General features: G+C 44.7%; 1 protein-coding gene across 1 annotated transcript in view; it reads right to left on the bottom strand.

Moving 5' to 3' along the window:
- Nucleotides 1-539: 539 nt before the first annotated feature.
- ATRN (attractin) overlaps nucleotides 540-27,947 on the bottom strand; it is a 179,528-nt gene continuing 152,120 nt past the window's right edge. The window contains exons 27-29 of the mRNA XM_025200696.1: nucleotides 24,359-24,466; nucleotides 4,485-4,599; nucleotides 540-2,676 (exon numbers count right to left, since the gene is read on the bottom strand). Of these exons, the coding sequence (XP_025056481.1) occupies nucleotides 2,552-2,676; nucleotides 4,485-4,599; nucleotides 24,359-24,466 (348 nt within the window). The 3' untranslated portion in view covers nucleotides 540-2,551. The remainder of the gene's footprint in view (nucleotides 2,677-4,484; nucleotides 4,600-24,358; nucleotides 24,467-27,947) is intronic.

Raw genomic sequence — 27,947 nt, 5'->3', positions numbered from 1 at the left:
CCCCTTTCAGGAAAACAGGCAGTATCTTTAAAAGTGCATGCGTTTGTGTTGTCCCGAATCAAATGGACTTCAGTCCAAAGTCGGGCGCTTTCCAAAATTGTACGTAGTGGTTTTTTTAAATTATTATTTCAAAGCAAGGTAAGACGCGGGTTTTCTGTACACTAGACGTGCCTTCCACCTGGGGGCTGGCAAGGGGAGACATTTTCGTCTCGTGTTATTTCTCTGGCGTGATCTAATCCAGGTTAGCTCTACGCACGGGGGACCTAACAAGATCGTTTCAGGAGATGAATCTGGCTGAGGTAATCTGTGCATCATCTAATGTTTAAATCGACTAAAAACCTTCACTTCAGAGTCCCCCCCCCTTCCCCGGGACATTTAATTTGCAGTTTTGGAAACTGATTAAGGGGGGAAAAAAATAGATGCATTTTCAATATGAAATTTTCCACCGTTCTGCTGCTTGCGTTGGAAGATTCATTCCAGTTTTCGTTTGCGGGATTATAGACTAATGGTTTTAAAAATGACCTTTACCACCAATTATAGACTAATGGTTTTAAAAATGACCTTTTCCCCCCCCGCCTGTTCCAAGAGGCAGTGCCACACATCACACGTGAGGTTTTCCTTAATGGATTTTTTTTTTTAAAGATGGGTAGGCTGTAAATTGCAAAAAACACAAAAGGGTTGTGGAAGGGGGGGGGGGGTGTAGTTGCTTCATTTTTATCATGGGAAACAGGCCTTAATGGCAAACAGCATTCAGTAGTTGCTTGGCAGTTTGCATGCTATTCAATTTGCTGTTTTTCCTTTAATAAAAGATAATGAAGTCTCCCCTCCCCTGGCACCAGCCTCCAAAACAACCTCCAACCTGGTGGCCTGAATGAAACTCAATCGTGCCACGATTACGGAGTAGCTACATCTTGTTTGGCACCTCGATTTAGTGTCAGCATTCACATCACGCTGTTGGCTCGGAGAGGTCATGCGGTCACGCCACCGCTGTTCGTTCCTGGGCGGGTCTCGCGTGAAAAGCCACCAGGGACATGGAGGGGGATCTGGACTTATTCTTACACTAGATTCCAGCTAGTAGGTAGGTTCAAATTTCAAATCTAATAACTTTATTATCACCATTTTGAAGATCAAGCATGAAGAGATGCAGATCTTAATGGTGTATTTTCATCATACATCAAGCTGTCTCCTTCACTGATCAGTCTTTCTTTCCCCTACGCTCAAGTCAAGGACCTGAAGGTTGATGGGAGGTCCTAGCTTGAACATTCAAACACAAGCCAAATAGAGGTGCTCATTAATAAAGCTGTCTCTCAGTCTGGAAACTAGCAGGGCCTAAAGCGTGCTACTCTTTACACCCATTCTTTAAAGAGGCGACACATGTTCCTTTGATGAACGGTAGTACTTGAGGTTCCTGGTAGAGTCTGGTCCTCCTCTAGAAGAGCACAGGAAACCAACAATGGACACAGGAGGGACACTAAAGGTAGCATCAAGTAATGGTTGTGTAGCAGATGCAAAGTACACACCACCTCCATGTGCAACAACGAGCGGAAACCTCAGCGTTTCCAGGAGACGGTGGGACTCGATTCGACTGCCTTCCAGACTCTGCTGCCTGGTTGGGAAACTTATCCCCTCTGACTGCAAAGATCTCTTACACAGGGCACAAACTGCCTCCGGTGCCCGATTCTGCGTAGGAACAAAGGAACGCAATTGTGCTGAGCTTGTGTGTACTAATCCCCTCACTTCCTAGATCTGTTTAGTCTAGGCACTTGTGTGTGTGGGCGCACGCGTGCGTGTCTGAATGGACTGGGTTAAGACTTTGTAAACACCGGCTCCTTTGAGAACAACATTTAGCTTCTGCAAAGACTGCATTTGAAAGCCCTAGCAATGTACAAGATTTGGTCTTTCCACTACCCTCGTTCTTTCCAACCTCGAGGCTATACAAACTATGAACAGCTACAGAGAAAAAGCACGACTTGCAGAGCTCCACCTAAACAATATGGGAATAAACAGAGATCATTCCAATCACTCCATCTTAAATGCAAAAACAATGGTGAAGATGCTTTGAAGTTTAACATCGTGCTCACGTGCTGAGGGCTGACACCTGTAAACACCGCATCAGTTTGTTGGGGGTTTTTTTTTGTACAGTTCGATAAATACATGTACGGCAAAGCACTTTCCATGTATAAACCTGAGTGTCGTTCGTTTTGTACTGCTGTCGTATTTACACTAAACGTCAACGGCGGCGAGATGATATTGCTCAACCTGCAATAAAATTAAATTTCGTTTGAACCTGAAACAAGAGGAGCAAATCAGGAGCCATGGGGTCAATAAAACTTAAGTGGAGCGGTCATCGAACAAAGCCAACTATCGATGTGGGTGAGAAACAAAAAGGTTGGGTCCAAGGAAGTTGCGTTTTCCCAAGTGCTTCTAGTCTCTCGTATCACAACAGTAAAATCTCTCTCCCGCTGCTGCTGCTTCTCCTCTTCCACTTCCACTTGGTGTTGTTGTGTTTTGTTTTTTAAAACCCTAGATAGCAGTTTCTGATGTCCATGCATCAAATACAGGTTCCTGGCTGTGCGGGGAGTTGCTGTTTCCGATTTCGTACTGCTCCTGATTTCTCTTTGTAGGCAATTGGCATTTGCTGTGAAATGTCCACCAGAGCACTGGCTACTGCAAGACCTAAAAGAGTAAAGGTCATGGTTAGAGAAGCACAAGGCTCTGGCTGCAGGGGCAGAAAAAGTGTCCCCCCCAAAAAGCAATGTCTCCTTCAGAGGTAAGAAGCATTCGACTGGCAGGGTGTATGTATTCAGAAGGAAGCTGCTTTTAAACAGCATGTGTTTTATTCAGTGCGATTGCTTCCTTCTCACCACCAAAGGTAAAAATATAAAACATGGTATTAATGGATATAAAAGCCCTGATGTTCACAGAAACTGCTTTTATTCAGAGCAAGTCATCACACGGGAGAACAGTGATTTCCTAAAAGCACTAACGTGTGCCGGAAGGGGAAAAACAAAGAAAGATACTGTCATGGGTTGCTCTAGACTTTCACCTAAGATTGCCTGTCGCGTGCTTGCTTCACAACGAGGGACGGCACAAGGTGCGCTGCCGCTAGCTGTCCTCGGGGAACCAAATGTCCACACACGCGTGGACGCAGCCAGAGGGCAGGCCTAGCGTTTTTGCTACTACCGTATTTTATTGCATGTAGCACACCTTTCACTAAGGGTCCCACTACAGGTTCAAATCAAAGCTGGGTAGAAACCAGCTACAAAGCTGTTATACCATATCAAGAACCAACTTTGTAGCTGGTTGGTTCTTTTTCTAGCTGGACGGACACTTTTACAGTATGATAATTACGTTGCATGTGTGGCCTGCCTAAATGTATTGTGCGACTAACCAGTTAATTGTGCGATAATTATTCGCACGTGTAGCTGGTCTAAACTTTTTGCGCGATTAACCAGTTAGTGGCGTGACATATGTAATGGGAGGCAGCTGCTGGAACTGGGTGGTACATTATACAAGCAAAAAAATATGGTAACAGCAGCTTCTGCAGCACGAGGATCTGCCATGGGAAAGAGAAAGTAATGCTGGATGTGACATGAGGAGGCAGCAAACAATGTGCGAGGCTCCCTCCCTACCTGATGTGGACACTTTCTCTTTTCCCCTACCAGAAGCTTGTGCTGTAAACGCTGGCTGTCTCCCCAGCACAAAGAAGAGGGGCCAGGGAGTTTGGCTCAGTCAACGGCACCTGCAACAACCAGCAGCTAGGGGGTTAAACAGAATAGCCACTGTGTTTTGCTCCCCCCTGCAGCTGCCTGTATTTTCCTTGGGGGAAATACCATATTTAGCAATATTTTCAAAGAAAAATATTTTCCCATTGTTCCGCCTTCTAAAAACAAAGTGCGTATTTGGGGACATGTTGTAAGCGAGACAATACGGTAGGAGAAACTGCCTGGGATATGCAGCTTATGGTTTGGCAGGGGCCCAATTATGTCATGTAGCCACGGTAGAAGGGCTCCAAATCTGCCTGAGAAGCTATGTATGTATTCAGGTCATTAGCTAGCGGTGGTCAGGTGAGCCAGTTTGGGTACGTCTACCTGGCATGGATGATCTTGCTAGATGATCTTCTTCATAAAAGCTATTTCCACTGAAAGAGACCTGTATGCGTGATCCTGAATAAATCTGTGAGATGTACCAACATCATGGCAATGGGAAGAGCATAAATACCCAACCAATGGCCTACAACTTCTTTTATTTTATTTTTTTTGAAGCAGTGGGCAGGAATGACATGGCTTAGGTCTGAGGCAGGCCAGTGATAGGACCTACCTGCTGCCATGGTTTCTCCTGAGGTTTGAACGATGCCAAAGCCCTCCATCTGTGCAGCCCAGATGCAACGGTACCAAAACCCGATCCGGCCCATGGGCTATAGCTTGCCAACCCCGTAACCTAGATGGCTCAGTTGGATATCAAAGCACAAGACTATTGCTCACCTGACTGTCCAGGCGGTGGTATACCTCCTAGGCCTCGAGGCAACCTAACGAATACGGAGAGAACTGCTGCTTTGTTACCGAAGCAAGGCTCCAGTGCGATGGGCTTGGGAACAGTCTGTAGCAAATGAAAAGAAAAAGGGAAAAGCCCCTGTTACTTCACTGTCGCATCCTTTTTCCTCTGCTCCATCTCAGTTTTCGGACATGCGGTGCTTCCTTTGCTTGGCAAATGCCCAGCATGTGGCTGGCAAAACCGGTCACTGGCACGTCTTAATAATCATAGCCACATTCATGATCACATGCACATTTACTGAATGAAATCCAACTACTGAGCAAAAAAAAAAATCAAGTATCGCACAAAGTTTCTCCGTCCTCTTTGGTTTAATCACAAAAAGGCTAACATCAGGATTACATTTCCTCTTTGGAACAGATTGCCAATCTCAGATGGGTCAGACCACTATCGTTTATGGGACGGTTCAACTTCTATTTGAACAGCTTAACTCAATATGACGCCCTCTTGCTCCCTTATATCTGTGTGCCATTCTCCTGCGGTGCTGCCTGGGGACCGGGTTTGATTTGTTTGAAAACCAAGTGCATGCAAACTCTGATGCGATGCTCCAAAATAAGTTTAAATGGTGTAAACCTATTTAATTTAATAAGGCTTAAACCCCATGGTATATACAGGTGCACTAAGTGTCTAGTGCTGGGAAGGAAGTTGAGGGGAAAAAAAAGACACCCATAACTGTTCTTCTTCTCTCTCATTCAGTCTATGGTCTCCCCCATGCTCTCACCAGGTTTTGTATGTTATTTTCCTTTGAAAAGTTCCAAAAAAATGCACTCAAATCAACAGTGGCACTTTAGTAGCAACGTGCAACTTTCTCTGTACAGTTCTTCTGGAGAGTCTCCGTTTGCCTGAGTGAAAAATGATTTGCTAGGTGCATTTGGTTATGGCTTGGCTCTACAATTTGAAAGCATATCACAAGACTGGATGCTCAGAGGCAGATGGGTGGGTGTATCCCTGGTATTACCCTTGCCTCCTGTGAGCTGAGCTGTTGCCTCTCTAGCGCTCTCTCTCTCTTGCCATGCAATTGCCTTTAGCCTCTTCAGAAGCTTTGAAGGACTGCGCGAAGTGTTTTGAGAGGCTGAGAGAAAACGTGAATTGATAACTGCAAAGGGGGAGATCTCCCCAAGGCACAAAGGACAGGCAGGCAGCGGGAACTGGGTATTCAAGTGACCTTGCGTGCCTTTGGAAACTTCCCCCGACGTGCACTGATTCTTAATAGCAAACTTTTTATTTGAAAGGATCAGCAGCTAATTTCAATGGGGTATACAGTGAACGGATGAGCTAATTAAAAAAGTGACATGCTCGTTTGCCTTTTAAAAGCAGCAGCACGGCACAAAAATTAAAACCCGCCGTTACCTGAGTGAAGCCTGGATTCTGTGGGCAATCAGGCGCACGCTTTCCGTTTGATACGGGACTACAGAGCAGTATGTTAAAGGCATGTGTCAATGCTATATCAGCCTAAGAGCTGCAATTTTGTTTCATATCAGCAAATCGCCAAAGAGCGCTTTTGTTTAATTCGTTCTGCTTTGCGGTTTTTAGTTTCCTGTTGATTATGAACACGCAGCACCTAGCTGATTCCTCAATACTAATGAAATAATTATTGCTTATTTCATACGGCATAAAATTGTAATACTGTATTTAAAAAGCTCAACAGAGATTCAAATATAATCCAAGAAACTGAAAAGGGAGCAGGAATCAAACAAGGCAATGACACTGCTAGTGCCTAGTAAAGAAGAAAAATGGGGAAAAAAAAAGGATACGACAGCTGACAAAACCCAACTTAAAACTGCCTTTATCTCATATATGATTACAATGATTTATTAGCAGGTGCAACGTAGACAAATTCATATTTTTCCTCATAACAGTTTAAAATTCAGGCTGCTTTGTTTATGACTGCAGGTCTTTACCCTTTGCCCTTCCCAACAAAAGGCTCATGCCCAAAATGATATTTTCCCCCACAAAGCAAGGGAACATGCATTTGTGCTATATTCTACCGGCAATTCAATTACTAGAGGTAATGGAGAGCGTACGAGGAACTGAAGCAGTGCACCACACCCGGGCTTCCTGTGCAAAAAGTTTATTTTCATTTCCAAAATGACCCAAATGCAGATTTTTATCCACCTTCCACTGCATAAAAATGTTGCCGAATTGGTGGGATGAAATGTAGTGCTGCAGCATCACCCCGGCTTCATCTCACCCCGAGCTTTTGCAACAGCAACCAGCAATGACCCAAGGGAACCAGACGGCATGCAAGAAAGAAACAGGGTGAACGAGATGATGCTGCAGTGATATAAAACTAACTGGTTTTTATAATTTAAGTTTAATTTATTCTCTTTTCACCATTACTGGCTTATAAAAGCCCTTTGCTACCCTACTCCCTCCTGGTTTCATAGACATTAGGGCTGGAAGGGACCTTGGAAGATCATTGAGTCCAGCCCCCTGCCCAAAGGCTCTCTGTTGAAATAAAAGCAATGCAATATGTGATGGGCAGGCGAGGCGATTCAACAGCGAGCTCTCTCTCTCTCCTGTCAATGCAAACAGATCATCAGACAAAGCATTAGAAGGGACTTCCCAGGTCAGGACTTCTCAGTCCTGTTCCTCTTTTCCGCAGGCAACCATAGCCTGCCATCAACGCTTCTCAGCTGAATGGAGCCCATCTTCAAACCAGCTGCGTTTCCCCTGCTATTCCTGCTTAAATAGTTGCTTTGGATTCTTGCTGCTCAGATTATTAGAAGCCATCTCCTTACTTCCCAGATGAATTTATTCCTGGCTGCTTTATAGGGTTATTGGTTGTAGCTGTGTTGGTGTACGGACATCAGACAGACAAGGTTCTTTGGGTAGATGTGATCTCTTTTATTAGACCAACTAAAACGTTGGAAAAAAAATTGTTCTTTGCAAGCTTTCAGGCACAAACAACATTCTCCAGGCATAGAGAAGAAGGGTGTTTGTGCCCGAAAGCTTGCAAAGAACAATATTCCAACGTTTTAGTTGGTCTAATAAAAGATAGCACATCTACCCAAAGGACCTTGTTTGGCTGGTTTATATGCATTTGTCCTTGCGCCATCATTGTCCTTTCACTCAAAGAGTTCTTCTCCCTCCCTGGAGGATATCTCCCCCACCCGGCATATTTATGGACACCAGTCATACCCCCTCAGCTTCTCAAGTCTCCTTGTATAAGCTCTCCATTTCTCTGCTCATCCTATCAGGCATTCGCTGCACGTGTTCCAGTCTGAATCCACCTTCTATTCCATTTACCCTTTTCACAGCCACCCCTTGTTGGCAATGGATCAGCATTCATTTCACGCCAATTGTCGGTACCTGGTCCGCACCAGGAAGACTAAAGATGCTCCTAGCTATCTGAACTGAAAACTTTTCAAGGCTGTTGGTTGTAACTGTGTTGGTCTAAGGACATAGGCAGATAGGCTAGGGACAGAACTTACACATAAACCGGTTTAAGTGATCGCAAGCTGGTTTAAACCTGTAACAAAACAGAAGCTCAGTGCACAAAAAACGATTTCAAAATGTCTGAAACTGGTTTAAAATAAACCTAGTTGAATGTAGTATCAGATTTAACTGATTCAGGTCAAACCAGTTTAAGGAACTTCTGTCCCAGGCCATAAGGTTCTATGGGTAGACGTGATATCTTTTATCAGACCAACTAAACAAGAACTTTTTCCGGTGTTACTGCCACTAACAACCCAGACGTTGTGCAGTCCTACGGCTTTCATGCCACTGGGCCTGCACTCCAAACCTTACAGCTTAATGCTGAGGGTCTGTCAAATGCCAAGCAAAGTCTGACTGAGAGCCACACCACCTCTGTGTTGCCTGTTTCCCCTGGGATTTCTTAGCACAATGACGACATCCTTCTTACTCTACTGTTTTTAACTGGTGAGTCCCTAGCTCATGGCAGACACTCTAATTATTTGTTCCTAAAGACATGACCTTGCACTTTCTGTGGTTAAATTTCACCTCGTTTCCACTACTCCAGTTCTCAAGGTCACCTGATTTGCCCCGTGTAATATTCTGATCTTTCTCTCTGTATTGCTACACCTCTCAAATAGGTCTCCCCAGTTCTGAGCTCAACATAGTGAGGTGGGGTTGAATTGCTGAACATGCTCTTTTTGGCATCAGCTATAGAAAGAGACCCTACCCTTTTGCAATGCAAATTCTGTGCCCGTTTCAGAGTCCTGGCTAATTTCTCAGTTAAGTATTTACATTCTGTTTCCCTAAAAGTCCACAACAAGGTTATTTTGTCCAGGTATTTTTCCACTTCCCTTGCTAAAGTCTTCAGGCCCACTGTGTGTTATTAAACAACTGTCAACAGTTTGCCATCGAGATGTCTTCACTTCTGCGGTTGACAAAGTGATTCATGGACATACAATTGGTACAATGAGGTACTCAAATCTGTTGCCTCTTTTCTGTTTTATTTGGAAGACGTGCGCAGAATAAAATGCAAGATCCATCCCCAAGCCTGTATGAAAACTACGTGCCTGGCACTGCCTATCATCATAGACTGTTTTGCTGAGACAGCTTGTCATTAGCAACAACAAAGATGGCATACAAGACAGAATAAAGTCCCATGAATTTATTTTTGACAGCTCCTTCTCAAACACCTGCTTTGTGAACTGACTCTCATCAGCATCTCTTCTCGTTTGATGATATAATTCATGCGTCAAGTGATGAGGACACTTAATTGGACACGAGCAACGGGTCAACCTGTAGCAAAGGGCATGCTTTGCCCTCTTATTACACATATGGCACCCAATCTCCAAGCAATATGTTGTACACATGTGCAAACAAGCTGGTGAATGATTCAAATGCAGTTTCCTGAGTATTTTGACTTTGGATCTAGCCAACAGTCTGTAGAGGTACAGCTGGCATCACCACAGACCTTGGCATCATCATATCACTTACATCTCGACATATCCTATGCAGGTAGAAAGTCCTAGTTCCTATGGGCTGCAGCACTGAAGCCAGGAGGTTCTCAACAGGGGCAGGACCATCCTGCACAGCATGTCCCCAAACTTAAATTGAGAGCTCTAGGTCCTACACCAACACAAACAACCCATAAGTAGAAGATCTGATAGTCTTGGTAGTGATTTTTAGTTTCACTAGACAGGTACTTCCAGGATATACCATGAAAAGGTAGGTAAGGGCACTTCCATCATGAATACAATCTCCAGCAGATCATTCAAACTCACTACCATCCAAGGAGGGGGAAAAAAAAGAAAAGAGTACAGACTCTGAAGAATGGAGTCCCCCGCAACGGTCAACGTTGGCACCAATGCTTTCCAATGTAGATACTTCAGGCTTCCCAAGTACATCTAAGAAACACATGTAGGCTGACGATGTCGCCACAGAAGCCCAAGGAGCAGACATGACAGAAATGGAAGAGAGACTGACATGGACCTCATCGCTAACCATCTCCACATATGACACTTAAAGTTGAGCATCAATAAATCAGTATTGTCACTCTTCCACCTGGACAATCCTTGAGCCAAGAGCACATTGACTAGGCAACCGCATCCTTTCCCATGAGCATACCCCAACCTACCTAGGAGTTGCATCAGAGCATTCCCTCACCTATAAATATCACATCTAGAAGGTCAGCAGTCAAGTCTCTGCATGGGTAGCTGTCTTAAGATGTTTAGCCAGCACAACATAGGGTGCCAACTTCCAAGTGCTCAGAGCCACGGCACTTGCAATGGTGTACGCACCAGGAGAAGACTGTGTCCCTGTATGGTCCAGAAGTTTTCACACTAAAAGCTTGACGTTGTACTTAACAGCTGCCGAGACTCATAACAGGTTGCACAACTTACAGACAGACAGATTACTCCCTGTACTCTCATACTTTAGACCAAATGATATATAAAAAAACCCAACAGAGCCTAACATCATCACTGGCAATAGAGGCAAGAGATGACGAAAATCACCTGCTCCATCAACTGTTAACTGAAGACCCAAACAGATAGCGGTTTAAAAGTCATACACTATTTGTACGTGAAGCCCACAAGCTCCCGGAAGAGATTGGCCATGATAAACCAAACCTGTGGGTGGCAATGTAGTGACTGCAGAGAAAGGTCAGACCTATTCCTACAGCATTTTAGACCAACACCAAACGAGTCCTCCATTGGGCACAACCTCGACAGAGAAGTGTGGGTCAAGCTGAAGAGCCCGAGATCTGGATGCGGGCACTTCAAAACAACACTTGGCAATGTGAACATCTTGGACAGCCCCCTGCGTGGACGCGATGCCCAACAAACAGTGAAAGTTGCAACGCCCAGACGAGGCAGATGGAGTCCTGGACTGAGCGACGATACCGGAGAGCGGCCCATCGATTTGGAGGGTGATATCTGACGCCGTTCGCAAGACAGCAAGCGAGCAGATGATGTAGAAAGAGCCCTGAGCTCTTCATACTATTATTTCCATGGTAGGGACTGTGCTCCTCCGCAAGGAGTCCATGCGTTCCCCCTCCCTCCTGGTGAACAAAGCACCCACTTGCTCAGCCTTCTGTCTTCCATAAAACGAAGCCAAGCCGCTTTCCAAGCATCCCTGGTACAACAAAAGCTTCAAATCCTGCCCATCTCTGGCCAGAACATCCCCTCCAGGCTCTTCTCCACGCAGGAGACTGCTGTTACAAAACGAGCATTGGCAGCGAGGCTACTGAAGGGCTCATGCTGGAGGTCAAAACCCTTGTTCCACATCAAAAGCAGGCAGGCACAGCATGGACACCATGACCAGAGCCGTAGCTCCTTTTGTGGTGGCAAATAATTGTGTTTTGGCTGCTATTTTCCTTTCAAAAGAACAGGAATCCAAGCTTCCAACACCTTTCAGTACCATAAAGCAATCTCTACAGGGAGGTTTTGATGAATTCATCACTGAAATATATCAGCAATTCCACAGCCTAGTGGGACGATAAAGCTTCTATTATGCAAACATATGCAAATCAAGCACAGCCCTCAGTCTCTTAACTTGGCACCGGTGTTGCTTCTGGGATCGACATGGTCGGATGGGTACATTTTGAGACTGTACAGGGTCTAACCCTTAGGATGAGTGATCAAGGATGACAGTTAATAGGATATACAGGTTGAAATGAAATCCACCTTAGCATCTCTGCCTTTTGATGGTCTCTTCATCCAGTGAATGCCCCAGGCACAACCGCAGCCAACACCCTAGTTGGCAGATCTCAGAGGCTACAGGAAGTGGATGGCAAAGAAATAAATCCCCTTTCCATTACGAATGAGGAGGACTCAGGCTCGGAGAAGTTTGCAATGAGCTGCTGGTGCCATTCTGAAACGTGAGTGGAGAATTTCAGGGTCTAGGACAGGCACCTTTCACTAATACTTTTTCTCTTTGAATTAAAAAAGTAATACAGACAAAACTATACAGATACTATCAACAGAAGCACTATTTTTTTTTTCTGAGTAACAAGATGCTCAGAGTTGAGGCAGCCAAAAGGTGACTTCCACGTTAGGCCAGGAAACGAGTGTCCTTAGCTCTTATAAGTGGGGGTTGACCTGCTGTTTCAGATAATTATGCAGGCCTTATTTCCCTTATTCTTGTGCAGAAGGGCCACTGGGCCCTTCTAAATATTACCTATGGGTAATATTTAGAAAGAATGCCTTTTCTTTCTTTTTTTTCCTTCACACTGCAAATTGAAAGCTAATGGTACTTTGCTAAATGCTGAATATATAAATGGCTCCACTGGCTTTTTGCAAAGAGTGGGAAATCTATCTGGGTTTTCTACATGTCGCCCTATGGCGAAGTTGTTACTGCTCTGTGCATTAGCACTGCATCTTGGAAGTACTAAAGCATGGCGCAGTATCCACCCGTACTGCGCCGTATGCGTGGCGTGTGGTTTTTAGCATCTACTTTGCCATAGCGGCACGCTGTAAGCACCGCTACGACGAAGTAGCTGCTGGTCACGTGTAGACACCCATAGCATCAAGGGTAGACGCGTCCAGAGGTGATTAACCCAAGCCGAGTGATTTACATTGTTTTATCAATTCTGGTAGGTATTTCATGTGTATGGAGCACGTGCATTTACAGAAGTTAAACATGGTAAGAGACCTATTAAGTCACCTACATAAGCCACCTCACACAGCAACAGTCCTCCCACGCCAGCAGCACAGTGTCCAGGGCTTTGTCTAGATCAATTCCAAGTGACCCGGGTGTTTTGTCTCCTCCAGCTCCCTTGGGAGACTATTTTGCATCCCAATGCTTGTCACAATCGGGCAGCATTGTGCAATGTTTAGTTTAAAGATTTCTTTTTGATATTTCATCCTATTACTTCTACGTAGACGGTTTACATACAAAAGGTTCTGAAAGTTAGTGTTATGTAGCACATAAAATTAACGATGATAGAATAATAAATATTCTACGCCTAGCACCGAACATCAATTTTATTTCATTTCCGTCGCAAATTACAAGCATATTGGAGTTTTTAATTCAGTTACCGTGCAACATTGACAGGCCAAGGCAATTGCTTTCTAAATGTATTAAAAATACTGTAGGTCAAATGCAATTTTTAACAACAAGATCTTTCTGTGGCTCAATAGAGTCTTAAATAACCCTTACATGCTTTCAATTTCCAGTAAGGATACGTGCTTCACAGTCAATGAAATGGAAGCAAACTCCAATGGCTGGGAGACTGAGGTCTCTTCAAGTGGCTTCAAAGTGCAGAAAGAATCAGATGAGATTTGCAAAGATTTTTTAATTGACGATTAAAAACTGGTCAAGGGCTTGTAATATAAGCTATAAGCAATTTCCCATAAAAATACAACATCACGGTTAAAAAAAAATCACATCCTCAGGAATTTGTGCGTGTTCTCAGATAGAGATGAATTAGCTTCTTGTAATTATTTGCCATGCGTGAATCTAGGTTAAGACTCCAAATTTATCTTTGAAATCTTGGTCATCGCAAGAAATTAGCCAGGCTAGAGTAAATCAATCCTTTTCCTTGAGTTCAAAAAGTCTCAATACGGTGTTTCTGTATCCAGAGAGTTTAACAAATTTTTTTTTTTTTTAAAAGACATGCAGTCTTTCTGGGCTAACCACTAGCACAGTGAATAGCTCCAGATATGGGCAAGAGTAAACTTATTAACCAACAGCTTGTAGTAAATACCCCAAAATGTCACAAGCATATCAGCAGACACAGTTCTTTGGGTAAATCCGATATCTTTTATTAGATCAACCCAAATAGTTGGCAAAATTCTTCTTTGCAAGGTTTTGAGTATAAATACCCTTCGTCAGGCTGAGGAAGCACCTGCAGTTGGTTAGAAATATGCTTCTTCAGCCCGACGAAGGGTATTTATACTCAAAAGCTTGCAAAGAAGAATTTTTCCAACTATTTGGGTTGGTCTAATAAAAGATATCGGATTTACCCAAAGAACCATGTCTGCCTATGTCCTTAGACCAACGCGGCTACAACCTACACCCCTGTAGCAAGCATATCAATGTAAGTCACAGGGGCGAGCCAACTATACTCAACACACAACCACCCAATTTTAACAAGCAGGATCAAGTTAGACGTCTAACAAGCTGGGGGTGCAAATCTAGGTGAAGAGAAAGACTTGCAAATAAGTACGGTTCTCTTTTGAACCCCAGTCAGCTTTAAGTTACAAAACCTTGTGGCCACGTCTCACTATTTTCACTCATCTAAGCTAACGCTAGCACTCCTTTCAATTCCCGCCCCACCATTAGTTACCTTATGGGCAGCATAAAACAAGACCACACAGTACAGTTTGACCAGTAGCATACGGCAAATGTTGGAAATCCATCTTGATTTCCTGTGCTAGAGGGCAATGATTTTGTTACTTTCAACACTTAGCTGCTTTTTATAAATACAAGGTGCATGTTAAAAGGATGAAACACAGAGGTCAGACGAAGATCTCAAACACAAGATACTTAAAACAACTCCCTGGCACGAAGGAATGCAAAATGGTCCTCTAAGATACTTTTCAGGAGCCGCTGGTATTATTAGACTGTCAGTCAGAGAATGTATTCATTTGTACCAGAGGGAAAGGAGAGTTTTAAAAACCTCTTTCACTGAAAAGGTTACGGGATGCTAACTCTCGAGCTATTTTTTTTTATCTGCTAAAAATGAAGGTATAGGTAATTCCAGCCACATCATGGGGCAGCAGAGCTGCGAACGTTGCTAGCTTTTCAAGCCTATTTATAAAAATGTGGCTCTTGCTGATGCAGAGAAATGGAACAAGTGAAATGTTGCTTTTATTCTACTGATGAACAGAGAGACGGAGTCAGCTGTGTTAGTCTGAAGTCAGAGAAAAGGCAGGGGAGAGTTGCACTGTATAGACCAACTCTGATGTAGTTAGTCTATCAGGTGCACGCTTACCTCAATGCTATTTGAACACAGGACTGGAAGGAGCCAGCTGGGTCATCAAGTCTGCGCCCCCCCCCCCCCCCCCCCGCCGTCACCACAATCACATAAGTGACATCTCTCCATTCTTCACCCGTGTCCCAAAACACCCTCTTTTACCCTCTTACACAACACCAAAACGTACGTGGGACAGGAAAGACAACTGTTGCTGGCATTTGGTGAGGACCAACACATCTCGTATTATGTTACCACCAAGTATTTATGCCAAATCCAAATTAAAAGGAAACAAAAAACCCCTTCTCCCGAAATAGCTTATTTTACAGCAGAAACTTAAGGTTTACACACCAGTCGTTAAGTAGAAATAATTCATTAAGGGAAGAGTTTATCTTTTGTTGCCTTCACAGTACAAATCGCCGCTAGAATACATCAGTTTCTAGTGGAGCTAATCAGTTTTGCACACCTGAGCTGCCCGCATGCTTTACTTTCTTCCCACCAGCAAATCTGTATTAACGTCGTAGGTGTTCAAAGGGTACCATGAATTAGAAAGGGAGAGAACACAGGAAAGCAACACTCAAAGTAATTTAAAGATCAAAATGGATTGTCTCTTTTTGTTCTCGTGCTCCTCTTCACCGCGATGTCACAGTAGCTATCCTAACACCTGTTCGCATATGCAGACTGCATCTCCCGAAGGGACATCTTGTTCCAATGCTAGCATTGCCCATTTTCAAAATTGGGTAGCTACCCACCAGCGGGCAACCTGTTGAATGGTTTGTGCTAATGTGCAAGCAGGAATATTAGAGATGGTAAAGAAAAAGCGCAAAAACCCCAACCTGAGAAATAATAAGTTAGAATCAGAGACTTGCTACAGCATGCTTTGGAAATGAAGTGCAAATGGCCTGTGTTATGCATGTTAAATTGGATCATATTAGTTCTAGCCATGACATCTAGGAACGACCCATCCTCTGTAATAAGAGTATAGAAATTTCCATCCTGGATTAAGTCAGAGGTTCAGCTAGACCCATATCCAATCTCCCAAAGTGGCTAGTGCCCTAATTCCTACAAATAAAGTTCAAGAAACCCAACAGGAAGAAGCTATAGGCAGACTTGCCTCCTCCGCAGTACATGCAAGAACAAAGTGGGACTATTTCCAAATGGTGCTAGTGGTGGAAGCTGAACTGTGCTCCCAGGAAGACTACTCTGCAGTTGAACAGATCTGAAGATTTCTCCTGTACCGTGTATTTTTCCTCTCCAATTATTCCCACTCCTCCAGGTAACATCCCTCTGATGAAGTATCAATCATCCCTCTCTTCTCCACCCTTGATGAACGCCCTTCAAGTTTCTACAGCCAATTCTATCCCTCTCAACCCCTGATCAGACAAGGTCTACGGTACATACTATTTAGAGAGGAGGCGGGCAACCTTTTTAGCACGAGTCCCATACATTAAACCCCTCACTCTCTCAGAGTGCCACTCTGATCCCCTCCTGCTGCCTGATCTGCTGCTCCGCTTTCTGCTCCCGGCTCTATCTGCTATTGTGCCGCATGAGTGCGCCGTGCCACTTGTGCTGCAGACTGGCTACCGCAGACTTCGAGTATGCCTGCACTGCATTTGCCGCAGCTCACGTAGACATGCTAGGCAGCGAGCTCTTCATCTAGCTGCCTTGGGTATTGCAGGTAAAGCGGCACAGAATTTCAAAGCTACATAAATACTGGGGTGGCGAGTCTATGCTGAGCGGCACAGGCAGATTGCTAGCAGGACTTCTAACAAGATAGCTTAGAGCTAGCTCTAAACTACCTGGACAAGCTGCAGAGAGTGCAGTGACTGCAGCATAGACATACACCCACAAAATCACTCCTTTAGTTCAGGGGCCAGCAATGCCCGTGGGCCGAATCCAGCCTGCAAAGAGCTCGGATCTTACCTACCAGGTGGGGAACTGAGAACATAGCGCCATGTGTATCGGCTCTGACCAGGAGTGAAGGTGTAGGTTGTAGCCGTGTTGGTGTAAGCACATAGGCAGACAGGGTTCTTTGGGTAAATCTGATGTCTTTTATTAGACCAACTAAAAGGGTTGGAAAAATTCTTCTTTGCAAGCTTTCAGATACAAACACCCTTCGCCAGGCTGAGGAAGCGCCTGCAGTTGGTCTGGATGGAAGAGAAAAGCAGCCAGAGGCCAGCAGGCATGCGAGAAAGCCAGTCAGTGCAAATGCAAATGGAGGCAGTCAGCTCTGACCATGCTTTCTGGCACTGCACGGCAAGCGGAGGCTGCATCAGGATGGCAGGGAAACAGCAGCCCTCGACAGAGCAGGGAGGGGGCTGGAGCGTTGCCTGCCATTCCCAAAGGCTGCCAGCCCCTGCTCTGGTTATCTGTTGCTCTTCGGTGAACTACTTGCATTGCATTCATTTCTAACGCTGTAGTGCTCAGAGAGAGAGGAACGCACGATTCTGCAGGAATTCACACCATGGCTGTACAAGTGATTCTGCATTTTAAATGGGTTTTCCTCCTTCTGAGGTCTTTCAAAGGCCTGCTTCATGATCTTTAGTGCTAGCTGTCTGGCCAGCTAGCTTCTCTCCTGCTCTTGCTGGTGCTTATAGCTTCTTACACGTTTAATATGAATCCCAAGAAATGTTAAATACAAATGGACCGAACGCAGATGACAGCAGTGCCCCACTTCCGCTCTCCATCGAGGCACCGCCATTTTTTCTCTGCAGCGTCACAGGCAGAACCGTCAGGAAACTTTTCATCCAACCCAACAGCATTTTTATCCAGGCCGATGCAAGTTAATCACCAGATTGGCAGGCCAAGCATGTATCACTTTTTCTGCGCCTTTAAACACAGTAAGCAACTGTGGGGATTGGATGCTTCATACTGGGACAATAAAGAATTTGCAAGCGAGACTAATTTTGACTCCTCGAATGTTAACGCAGTGGAATTACATGCATGTCCACACTTCAAAGAAGTAGGACGTTTCTAAGAAAGCCGCAGACTGTTTTCCCTGACAAAATATTTCTCTTTTGGTCCATTCAGGCAGCTCTCAGTCGCGAATAGCCTCCAGTTTGCAGATGGGGATAAGGTTTTATCACCGCTGGAGTCTTAGTCTGGGGAGCTTGACGCAGCACAGGGAAGGCTGCAGTGCAGACCACCCCTCACAGCCAATCCCGTCTTGCACAATCACTTGACAGCCACGCTCCAGGCTTCCAGCACAATTCGTTTGACCGGTTAAAGATGCATTTTTACCAGGCAACTGCTTTTTGTTGATCCCTTGGGTGTTTTTGCTCAAGATAATTTTCACTGTACTATACTTCATATATATAAATTACTGCCTATGGCAATTCGTTGCATGTTCTAACCCACAAAGATACCTAAAAACTCAAAGCCAATCAACACAAAGAAACCCCCCAGAACTTCCACTTGAAAAACGTATTTTAAGGACTGCTGCTGACGAGCTGGCAAGGGAGTTCCTTAATGAGAACGATTTGAACAGGGGTCTGACTTGTAGTTACTTGGTCTGAGACATCTGCATGGGGGTCTAGTGACCATTAGTCTTAAACACAGGATCACAGACAGGAGGGCTGGAGGGGACCTCAGGTCACATCTAGTCCAACCCCCTGCTCCACGCAGGACCAGCCCCAACTACATCATCCCAGCCAAGGCTTTGCCTACCCAGGTGTTAAAAACTGTTCTGGGGAGGTGTTCACAGCTGCTCTGGGGAGCTTGTTTCACTGCTTTACTACCCCCCTAGTGAGAGTTTTTCCTAATATCCATCAACTTCCCTTGCTGCAGCTTGAGCCCATTGCTCCTTCTGTCATCTGCCCCCACTGAGAACAGCCCAGCTCCATCCTCTTTGCAGCCCCCCCTGCAAGGAGCTGAAGGCTGCTATTCAATCCCCCTCGGTCTCCTCTTCTGCTGAGTAAATCAGTCCAGTTCCCTCAGTCTCTTCTCACAAGTCATGACCCTGAGTCCCCAAACCATTTTCACTGCCCTCCACTGGACTCTCTCCAACCTGTCCACTTCTTTTCTGTAGCGGGGGGCCCAAAACTGGACACAAGACTACAGATGTGTCCTCACCAGTGCTGAATAGAGAAGAATCGCTGCCCTCGATCTGCTGGCAATGCTCCTACCAATGCAGCCCAGTATGGCATTAGCCTTCTAGTATCACAGGAATGGATCCCACAAAGTCATCTAGTCCAGCCTGCTGCTTAGGACAGCATCATCCCTAACTAAACCCTAACCAGACATCCAATTCAGATGTCTGTCTAACCTGCTCTTGAAAACTTCCAGGGATTGAGATTGCACAGCTTCTCTAGGTGCCTGTTCAAATGCTTCACCACCCTCAAAAAACTCTTCCTAATCACCAACCTCAATTTCCCCTGCTGAAGCTTGGGGCCATTGCTCCTAGTTATGTTCCCAGTGTCCACAGAGAAAAGCTCATCTCCTTCTGCTTTATAACTGCCCTTCAGGTATTTGAAGACTTATCCACCCTCTCCCAGTCTTCCCATCTCAAAACTAAATAATCCTAGTTTTTTCAGCTTTTCCACAGAAGTTATGCTTCCCAAGCCTCTATTCATTTCAGCCACTGGACTCATTCCTCTTTGTCCATACCTTTCTTGAAGTGGGGGGCCCAAAATTTAATACAGTAGCCCCAGGTGAAGCTTGGTCAGTGCTGAGTGGAAAAATCACTTACATAGATTCATAAGAGACACTCCAGTTAAAACAATCCAGTACATTGTCAGTTAAATAAAATACAGTCACAAATGCACACTGTGGGCTCAGTCGGCTTATGGTCCACTGTAACCCCCATGTCCTTTTCTGCAGTGCTGCCACCAATTCCCCAGCTCGCATTTCTGCATGCAATTAGTCTATCCCAAGTGCAGGACTGCATTTGTTCTTGTTGGACTTCACCTGGCTGGTTCTGGACCATTTCTCTATTCTATCCAGGTCGTTCTGGATCCTAGCCCAGAGCGTCTGCAACTCCACCCAACTTGGTGTCACCTGTATATTTACTAAGCGTGCACTCAATCCCATTGCCCAAATCATTAATGAAAATGTTCAACAATATCATACTGAGGACAGAATCCCACTTGATACCTCCTTTCAAAAAGTTAGTGAGCCACTGATGATGACTTGTTGAGCATGATAATGCAACCAGTTATGTATCCATCTTATATCTATGTACCTTAGCTTATGAATGAGATTGCAGGGGGACACCATGTCAAAAGCCTTGCCAATAATCAAGGTGCATCACATCCGCTGCTTGCCCCTAACGAGAATCTGTCACCTTATCATAGAAGAAAATCAAGTCAGCTAGGCATGGCTTGCTCTTGGTGAATTCATGCTGGCTGTTCCTGCTTCTGTTCTCTTCTAAGTCTTCAAATATGCTTATAAAAAAGTTGTATCATTCAGCAGAGCATTCAAACAGCTGTGGCCGAAAAAAAAATCAGTGAATTTTGTCAGAGCCAATCAAATTTTAGAAGAGAATTGTGATCTAGCAGGTTTCTGAAGGGAGGGAAATTACCTGTTGCCTAGCTGCACACTGCCATAGGAATACTTTCCCTGCAGGTAAATCACTCTCCTACTATTATGTACCCCAGGAAAAATACTAATTGAAAACACGATTCTAATACTGTCCAGCTGGAAAATATTAACTTCGAATGGAACTGGCTTGACATAAGCTGCCAGTTGGCCATGCACAATGGAAAAGGAAATGAGCCTCTTGCAGACAAACCACCCCTTTTTGCACTTCTCTTTGATTCCCGCCCCCCACCCCCCCGTCACTTCCACCCCTGCCCCCCACACACAGACGAATCAAAGGATTTGGGTTAATAATGAATTTATTTGTGGGGTACAGTGTGCTTGCAGTTAGCACTAAGAAACTGGGATTTTTTTGTGCCAAGCTTGTTAAAGGAAGGACAAGCAAAATGAAGGCTCAACAAAGGTGGATGCAGGACGGTAAGGGTGACTGGATAACCACTTATGGTCCCATCACTTGCCTAGTATTTTTGTTCTCAAATCTTCCTCTGCTAACAGGAAAACAGTAGGCAATTTAACCGTCCCCCACCTACACTCCTAATTTTCTAGCATACAACATATACTTTTCCCTCCAAAAACAGCTGCTGGAAATTGGGGTGGGCATTATAAGTAAGGAAATATGGTAAAAGCAGTTTCTCTCATTTAAGCTTCTGCCAGGCAAAAACAAAAGTACCACATGATCCATAGGGAGCAGAGCAGTGAGCAGACTCATTTACTTCGCTGCTGCTACTCATGGCAAGGAAAGATGTTTCTTTTCCATTTTGCCTTCTTAAAAAAGGCATGGGTCTTATTCCGGGATGTGCTGTACGGATGTATATTTTTATGCCAGGGATGTATTTGGTACCCCTGTTGTTCGGACACAAAAAGAAATGCAAAGCTCTAAAACTCTTGCTTTAGAGATGATACCCTGTATTAGGCCAACTAAGAAATCACAAAGAAAAAAAGATAGATAATTTTTAGTTGGTCTAATAAAAGGTATCATCTCTGAATCAAGAGTTTTAGTGTTTTGCGTTTCTTTATGCATGTCGGAGATGTGGTTTTCCCTTGCCTGTGGTCAACAGGAGACGGGCAAGATGAGAATCCTTCTCTAGCCTCTTACTCTCTATACTTGAAAAGTTGACCTCACCATCAACTCCTGAGACTTGTAAGGAGATCAGGGACCGCTGTGCTTGACAAATCAGATGAAGTAGATGATGGGCAAAGAGAAGGTAGCCCAGGGAAAGGAAGGAACCTAGTACCAAGTGAGGAAGGAGATGAATGAAGTCCTGACCGTGATGTTATTGAGAGAGGAGTTGTCCAATATTGAAGTAAAAAACAACTGAATAGATGATATCAATTGCACTTCGACCTGTTGTGAAGTTGGGGTTGGGGGGAGAAGGGTGGGGGACACCATGAGCCTGGTTTTGCTCCAGGCTAATCCTGCGGGAGCAGCGTTTTCTACTAGATTTTTTCTAGAAAAAATTAGGTTAAGTAATGGAAAGAAGAGGATGGGGAAATGCCTGAAAGAAAGGCTGGTTTCATATAGCATCCAACAGTCCACCACCTGTGTTTTCCATTCCAATACCGAGTGCCAAGCTGGGTGTTTTTCCCCCTTAGTAATGTCAATTTAGTTTAAATCATGGATCCTATGAAAAGCTAGAGAAGAATTTAAATAATTCATAACAGCCAGAACTTTTTAACCCCGTTTTGAAGTGAACAAGGACTGTCTCTCTCATACTAATGATGAATGTAGGCATCGTTCTCACAGCAGCAGCCTCATCCCTCCAAATATTATTCCTGCCTTAAAGAAAGGACCTCCAGGAAAGTCAGCAGCCTGTCAATTTACTTCCCGGGACTAACGAGCTTAAAAGGAAAACACTGTAAGGTGTACAATGTAAGCAAGGCCGCAGGTGAACGTGTAGTTTGTATTATATTTTATGGAGCGCCTATGAAAACAAAGGCAATAGTGTTGCATCACTTAAGCAATAATACGGCCACGGCATTTCCCTTAATACTTGACTATACACAAAAGTGCTGGATCAGCAACTTCGCAGGCTGAAGTCAATTAATGTATTCACCGGTGTGGAGCCCAGAAATGCAAGCTTCCTCCGAGTGGCTCTCAAATATGCAGCCTTTACTGTAAAAGGGACCTCCTGTAGGGGCACAGGAAGAGGAAGAGCAAGATCTTTCAGTACCTGCGACGGAGAAGGGGTGTGGGGTGGGGGGGAAATTACGCTGATCACTGAAAAGGGAGCAAAATCTTACCTGCTCCAGCTCCTCCTGTAGCAGTATGTGTTTAGGGGTCTCCAGGGGCCGGCGCTCTGTTCACTCCCCCACCTGCCATTGCAAAGACTCCTAGAGCCCCACTTGCCCCCTTCCCTTCCCAGTTACGCTACTGGGTAACCAGTCCAGTCAAAAAAAATGCTCATTTTACAAAGACTTCTTCATACCTCAAACAAGATTTTATACAGCCATTAGGAGTGAATTACTTCCAATAAGTACCTTCTGCCCAGAATTTAAAGAGGACATCAAACTTGCCTGGAGTTTAGGCCCTAGTTTGACTGACAAACTGATTCTTGCACTATATCACTCCCCCAATTCTTGCCACCACATGCTGCCACCCCCCTGCTGTTACTTGTTTAACGTACTGGACAGAGCTGGGGACGGATACGCAGAAGTATCGAGCGCTGATAACACAGAGTCAACGGGGACTGGAAATGTATTAGGACCTCTGAGGAGTCTGGCCACCAGGGCTTAAATCACCGAATTGTTCATAATTAATGGATGTTTTTACCAACCCTCTCCATCCCCCACATCGCTTGTTAAAAAAGAAGGGCAATACTTCCCTAACCTGAGAGGTATGATAGCAAGTTTACAGGGCTTTTGGATACCGGGTGATAAGCGCTATATAGAAACAGGTGTTCATACGCTGAACACGGAAACAGGAAAGATCTTACTGGACAGCTGCAGCATTTATGGAGAGCTGTCTATCACATGCACTCAATGAGGCAAGACTTCCCTGGAAGAAAGCTATGGGCATATAACAGCTGACTGTATAGGCAGTGGAGGGGAAGACCCAAGGTTGTCCAGGCATCTTTAATGGTGGCAATGGTTGCACAGGCGTCTTGAATTTCCTGACACTCAAGTCTGGGCTTTAATGTTAATATATGTTTTGCATACGTTTCAGTGTGGCTGCATATACTTTAAGGGGGAGCAGAAATGATATATTTTTTAAATCATGCAAAGTCAAGCGAAACGGTTTTGTGCCTGGGTTGAGAAGCCAGGCTGCCATGAAATAAAGCTCCAAACAGGTGTATGTATGTGTAACAAGCAGACAGATATAAAATGTATATCTGGGGCATCTTCGTTGTGTTTTCTAGTTATGGGTCTGCCATCAGAAGCTGACCAAAGCCAAGCCCTATCATAATTCTCTCTCTTGCCTTCAGCTGCTTTTCAAACCTGCATTTTTATATAGATGGAGCATCGAAGAGTATTCAGGATTACAGGGAGGCACTTTGTGAATCTCTCCTCCTTCCCATTTTGCATGCATGATATCATTTTGAACATTTATTTGCATGAAAAAATACATTTATATCTTCACAGAATACAGAGACAATTACTCTTCTGTTTCTTCTGAGGGACCTCACAAGAATGGCTTCTATCTGCAGCACCTGCAGCTATTTCCAGCCAACTGTTCTGCTTTGTTAAACTGTATCCTTCTTGATTACAAGGCATAAAAACTCGAAAAAGGTGTAATTTTATTTAAACCAATGTAGCCCCCCAAAAAAGACATAAACCGCAGGCATAAAATTAAGTCAAAACACGACCTGATGGCTTTCAAGTGCTCTTAGTTTCTTACAGGTTACCCATGACTAGCTGATTTCCATTACTGCTTGTATCCACGGTACAGAACATGCATCTTTGAAGATTAATTACAGGTAGGACCACCCTACAAGTGTGAACTCTCACCTTTATGCTTCCTCCAATGAGATCGGGCGGTTCCTCGTCTGTTTCTAAGGCAACATTGATGGAGGCAAAGGGGCGACTAGCCATCTGTTGCATCTCACGGAGTAGTTGCTAAGCGAAAAAACAGAGAAATATTACTACCTTGCTCCAACGGAAAAGGAAAACACAAAAAGTGTCCGATGCACTTCGCCGAACACAAACAGGCGCGCCTTCGATTTGCAAGGGAAATTCTTGGGACTTTAACTGGCCTTAAGATGATTCAATGCCACCGGACAGGAACAACTTCTAAATAAAACCACCGGCATCGCTGTCAGACGTCTCATCGTGCTAAGACTGTGGGGCCAACCTTTTTTGTGCCGCAAATTAGCCCTGTGCCCTCACCGAGTGCCATCCCAGTCCCCCGGCCTGCCTGAGCTGCTACTTGCTTTCTGCCTCCTACCGTATATACTCCTTGCCTGATCTGCTGCTCCGATTTCTGCTTCCTGCCCTGTGTCCCCTGCACAATCTGCTATTCTGCTCCCTGCCCGTCTCCTCCCCAATATGCACGTGCTGCAGAGGCGGCCGGTACCACACGTAGGCTGGCTGCCCCTGAGCTAAGAAAGACCCCGAGATTTTCTGTATATACAAGTCGGGCAGCTGCCAGTGCACCTGCCATAACAGCAGCTAAATGCTGCGTGGTCACGCAGAGTCTAAATGCAGCAAACTACAAGCATAGCGATGCACCATAGAAAACACCGGGTCAAATTCCTAGGCAAGTTTTTAGAAATCCTCCAAGTAAAAGCCTCTTGGTAAGATTTTAAGCGTCTCAGACATAGAGATGGTGCCCTCTATATAGCAGAGAGTGAAGCAGTCCAGCTTGTGCACAGCAGCAGGGAAGAAGGTCCCTTTTTTCCAGCTTCAGTGGCTAAAAGGTCCTAACAGTAGCAGCAAACTCAATGTTGGCAATGGGATGTGGACATCAAACTGTAACTCTCAGAAGCAACAGGAATCGTACGACAAGCTGCCTGATTAATAACGGAGCGGGGATGCGACCCCCTGGAAACAAAGGGAGCCATCAACAGCTTGGTTGCAGCATGTTACTGAAATCCCTCCGGTTTGAACACGGTACAGGACTTTGGGCATGTGGTAGGACCATTTAACTACTCTAACCAAGCTTTCTATAACTGTGGCAATTTGAAATGCATCCTGTACTCAAACGCTAGACTTGAAGAGTTGCAGAAACTGCTGATCAAATACAATATCCTCTTCCCTGTGTCCCGTCCTCCCCTTTAAATTGGGAGGCTTTATAAGGTCAAAAATCTCAAGTGTTAGATGCAAGATTCAAGATGTACTTGGCTACTTAGAAATGAAACATGCCGCGTTCTTGCAGCCGACAGCTTAAGAGGAAAAAAAAAGCGAAGCACAGACGCATGGCGGCAGAAGGGGATAGAACAGGCAAGGAAAAGGGATTTAACACGCAGCGCTTTAGAGCCACAAATTCTGGCTTTCCTTTTTCTCGAACCTCCTTCTGTCCCTCCTTTTTGTTCAGCTGTTGTCTGCTCAACTCCTCTCTTACCAACAAATCTTAAGCACATACTTGCTCTCTACCTCTCCCTTTTCCTCCATTACCATGTCAGCCCACACACAGACATGAAGCTGGAAGGAAACGACCATCTTTGGGGATTTCTAATAGGATACACATTTTCAGGTTTGAATCTTGACAAGGTTTGTAGTGGCCAAAAATCTTTGCTATTTAAACGTATTTCACTTTTCCTGAAACGTTCATGTTATTGTTTCTCATAAAAAACAACTGTTTTTGCATCGTTTTAAGCAGCATCAGCTAAGGCAGAGGTTGTCAACTGCATTGGACTCCCTTGGAAAATGCCAGTTCTTAGTTTTCACTTATTTCTTGACTACAGAAATAACAGAGCAATTCTTCTGTTGCAAAGAACTAGGAAGACCACAACAGGTCAGGAGGTTTTTGACACTATGGATTTCCATTTGAAATCCCTGGGCTTTTCTTGTGCATCACCTGTAGGTGATTGCACACTTAACGGTGCAGATATTGTGTGTCCATGCCCCTAAAAAGATCTCAAAGCACCCCAGGGTGCCATGGCATCGCAGCTGAGAATCACTGAGCTAAGGCACAGAGGTCTGAATAGGAGATTTAAAGATGCTTTCTCTCATCCCAACAGATGAAACATTTCAGGAAGAAGAGTATGGCAAAGACCATCTTCTCTAGACCCCTACTGTCAGGTTTCGAGGATTTTCAGTCCAGCAGAATTCAAGACCTTTCACCAACACAACAGAAAAAAGAAAACAGCAAAGCCAGGTTTGATCTCCAAAAGAAATCAAATATCTGTCTATAGACAGAGAGCCAGAAACAAATTAAAAAGATAAATCCATAGGATTTTCTGTCCACCTGCAATGTGTACTCGGAGGTGAAAAGGGACCGTACGCTGACGTACTAAACCTCCAGTAATTTGGGCATATGCAGAATACTCTCAGCAGATTGCAAGCTAAAGCAAGTGTGAAACAGATTGTTGGGTTGTCTTTCCTTTAATTGTCCCCTTCAGCTATCATAAAGTGTGTTGTCTAATGGCTGCAAAAATCAGAGAACAAGCTGTCCTGATAAAGATGTCCAAAAAGAAGAATGAACTGAAAATCGTTAGCGCTTAGAAGGAAGTTTCATGGGCTGGGTTTAGCAACATGGCTTCTAATGAGATCAACAGGCTTTGAGATCAACTTTTCTAATGCACGCAATGCTCTCTACACAAAAGAAGAGATGTGCTAGACAGTGCAAGACCAATAGTTCATCTAGCCCAGTCTCCAACAGCAGTAGTGGTAGATGCTTCAGCACAGCTAGGGACAGGAATGACACGTAACCCGGTATTAGCAATCAGAAACTGGTTCAAATCTGTAACACAGCAGAAGATCAGCGTGCAAAACCTGCTTTTAAAATGACAAACTGGTTATAATAAACCTGCATGGATGTTGTATCAGACTTAACTGATGTGGTTAAACCGGTTTATTCAACTTCTGTCCCAGATCCCCTCCAGATTCAAGTTAACTCACAGTCCCCCGGTATCCCAGCATGCTTTGCACCACTCCTGCAACCCCTGCTGCATCTCAGGGAGGGTGGGTGGGCTAGCTTTGGCCCAAGCTGTCTGCCCCACCAAGCAGGGAGGCACGCTCTAGTGCCCCCGGCCAAGCCACTGCAGGCATGTGGCTGTCTTTCCAGAATCAGAAGCGAGTGTCTGCTCACTTGCTTACCAGCAGGGATCCAGGTTTTCAGTCTCCCATGGAAAAATGTGCATTTTCCCTTTTACCCCCAAAAAATCATGGATTTTTTTCATTTTAACAGAGAAACACACAGATTTTCCACTTTTGCAAAGAACTCATCAACGACTTGGACGAGGGAGTGAAGTGTACGCTGTCCAAGTTTGCAGATGACACAAAACTGTAGGGAGAAGTGGACACGCCGGAGGGCAGGGAACAACTACAAGCAGACCTGGACAGGTTGGACAAGTGGGCAGAAAACAACAGAATGCAGTTCAACAAGGAGAAATGCAAAGTGCTGCACCTAGGGAGGAAAAATGTCCAGCACACCTAC

The sequence above is a fragment of the Alligator sinensis genome, unplaced genomic scaffold, assembly GCF_000455745.1.
Source record: "Alligator sinensis unplaced genomic scaffold, ASM45574v1 scaffold12_1, whole genome shotgun sequence".
NCBI lineage: Eukaryota > Metazoa > Chordata > Crocodylia > Alligatoridae > Alligator > Alligator sinensis.
The sequence above is the reverse complement of the archived record's forward strand: the minus strand, read 5'-3'. Positions and strand labels throughout refer to the sequence as shown.